At 35.8% G+C, this 3,047-nt stretch overlaps 1 protein-coding gene across 1 annotated transcript in view; it reads left to right on the top strand.

Moving 5' to 3' along the window:
- LOC106877695 (uncharacterized) overlaps positions 1-2,307 on the top strand; it is a 23,529-nt gene extending 21,222 nt beyond the window's left edge. The window contains exon 8 of the mRNA XM_014926647.1: positions 1,552-2,307. Coding sequence (XP_014782133.1) covers positions 1,552-2,158 — 607 coding nt within the window. The 3' untranslated portion in view covers positions 2,159-2,307. The remainder of the gene's footprint in view (positions 1-1,551) is intronic.
- Positions 2,308-3,047: the final 740 nt, after the last annotated feature.

Genomic DNA, 3,047 nt, shown 5'->3' with positions numbered 1-3,047 from the left:
CTGGAACCCTCGTCGTCGTAAGCGACGGAGTGCCAACAACAACAACATTCAGCCTAACCTATGGAATACCCATCAACCTAAGAAATAATTTCAGAATTTGGAATTTACGTAGGAACAACAGAATGCTAATCATCGACTGCAATGGACACTCAACTAGGTCGAACTGACTGGTAGAAGCCCTGTCACACCTTTCTCACCACATGGTTTTGTATATCTTTAGCGGTGTTCAGTCTATCATTGGAAATCTCTAGTGCAAACATTGTTCAATAAATGTTCAAGGCAGACAGATGTCTGCCTTGAACAGTTTTGGAGTTGGGAGAAGGCCACAGTAATTAGAAGCCTTCTGACTAACTTACACATAAAATAATGAATCTCCTGTTGTACTTTATGAAGTAAATAGATACTCTATTCCTGCTTTGCTCTTTACTCGATAACTTATCACTTAGCCGTACAACGTCTTACCGTTAAAGCCACAAAGTTATCTAAATCAGGAGTCCTCAGTCACTAGACCTCGGATCAGTATCGGGACGCACAATATGAATAAATGCTTAAATACTATCTCTATTTTATAGACTATGGTAATCTGCAGGGTGTTTTGTATCACATATGCATTATATATATATAATATTTTTTTTTTATGTACTACATATATAATACATATACATTATATATGTAATACAACATGTTAGATTCTTATCTCTCCACCCTGAAAAAGAAAGCTCGATTTTTCCCATGTTTGTTTGCTTCCATTATTGGTTGCATAACTTTAGTGAACTGCATCTGCCAAAGTTATGAAGGAATTCTGAGCCCACAGAAACAGCTGTCGTGCTTGTAACGACATACCTTCTCCTATCTAATTCTCTGAGTAAATATATAAAAATATATATATTTATACTTCAATGTTAACCACCAGGAAATTTTACAATCTTTGCCTTTTCTTTATTTATATGTACACATGCATATATGTTCTGTATATAAAGCCCAAGGAGTGTTACCTGTTTATTTGCATCATTGTTTCCATATCTACTCATTTGGATTCCTTTTATAGTCACTCTATAACCCTCTGACTTGGAAAAGGTTTTGGAGTGTAAGTTCAAATCTTTTCAGCGCTACTATGTATTTTCTATATAGAGATTCTGTCGATCTCACCTGTTAACTTTATATATCTAATACGTATGTATTATATATCTAATAATTATATATTTTGCACATTACTGTGTCTTACCATTCGCATGATACTCTGATTCGTGGAAGAATATGTTGCATGAAACTGGTCCGTGGTGCAAAACTGTTTGAGGACTACTTGTCTAAATGACCCAAACTTTCAGCGGCACAACAATTTAGTGACTTAACTATCAAATCACTTGACATATGTAGTAAACTGAACGATAACGTGATTCAAAAGAACGATCTATTGGCATAGTAACGGAATGGCTAAGTGAAAGTTGCCAGATAAGCAAACGATCATTATCTAGTTGAATGACATCATGACGCTCTGACTTCCTAATATGTATATATTATATCTTATTTATTTATTCTATCTATTTCCAGACTGAGAGAAGAGGTAGCGTTTTTGAAGCAAACCATTAACAAAATGGAGAATGATTGTCGCAGTGTAGAATTTGGCTTGGAAGCAGGATCAAACCTATCTGTCGTACAACAGCGATGTGTGTCCCGAGATGCGTTTCCAGGGAAGCAGATACCCCATCAAACTGAAAGGGAGCGCACGTTAAAAGCACTGAAATGTGTCGAGGCGAATAGGGATTATTATAAACAGAGATTCTTTGAAGCCGATGAAGAAAAGAAAGAAATGGAATTGGATCTAAAAGAACTACAACTTCAACTGCAGAAAGCTCTCGATGATGCGAGTAAATGGGAAGAAAAAGCTTCACAGTCGATACCAGTTGTTCATTGGCGTAGATATGAAATAACAGATAGTCATCTACGTGAATGCAATACATGTTCATCAAGACATGAATACGAACTCGCGTCAATGGGCTTAAAAAAAGAAATCGAAATTGAGACGGGTCGAATTTTCAACATGGCGGATTTTGAAACGCATAAAAGATGGAGAATAAGGGAAGCCGTTTTTGGAGATTTATTCCGACGGTTAACGGAATTTGTACGGAATTGGCTAACACATAATAATTCTGATTAAAAGGTCGACGTTGCTAATATTGTTGCTGTGTACCCCAGCATGATTGCTGATAGATCAGACATAATGAAAAGCATTTCGGTTATTACTATCTTGTAATCTTTATGTATCTCTTGAAAGTAGAAGAGATTGCAAATAAAATCTTTAATGTATTTAGTTTAGTTCTACAATGCTTTACCATTACTTTCATGAATCTTGGGTTGAGTCTACTACTGAATGTCATGATAGAAACACCGAGTAACGACACCACACACATACATATATACATATATACATTCATACATAAATACATATAGGCATTCATACATACATGCATATACATATATGTCTTCTATCTTTTACGTCTTTCATTAGTCTACGGCCATTTTGGGGTAGTGCCTTGAAGAATTTTAATGGAACGATTCGCCTTCAGTGCTTTGTTTTTGCTTGGTAGTTATTCAAAAAATCTCTTTTGTCAAGGTGTTAAGTTACAGGGACGTAAACAAACCAAGACCAGTTGTCAAGCGGTGGCAGAGAACAAACACACAAACAAGGGCACACACTCATAGAAACATACATACACACACAAACACACATACATACACACAAACACACACACACATATATATATACATGTATATATATATATATATAAATATATACATGCATGTATGTATGTATATACAATATCCTCTTTTCAGTGTCTGTGTATTAAACATACTCACAAGGGTGGAGTACAAATTACTTCCGCAAGGTGTTCCGCTGTGGGACTGAACCCGGAGCCATGTATTTGGGAAGCAAGCTTTTTTATTTCATAAAAATTGGCCATAAAGACCTTACGTAGAGGGGGCAGCACAAGGTGGGGACAAAAAAAAAAAGAAAAAAAAAACAACAAATGGAATGGATGAAATTA

Source organism: Octopus bimaculoides, chromosome 20 (assembly GCF_001194135.2).
Source record: "Octopus bimaculoides isolate UCB-OBI-ISO-001 chromosome 20, ASM119413v2, whole genome shotgun sequence".
Classification (NCBI taxonomy): domain Eukaryota; kingdom Metazoa; phylum Mollusca; class Cephalopoda; order Octopoda; family Octopodidae; genus Octopus; species Octopus bimaculoides.
This window is presented reverse-complemented; position numbering and strand designations above follow the sequence as displayed.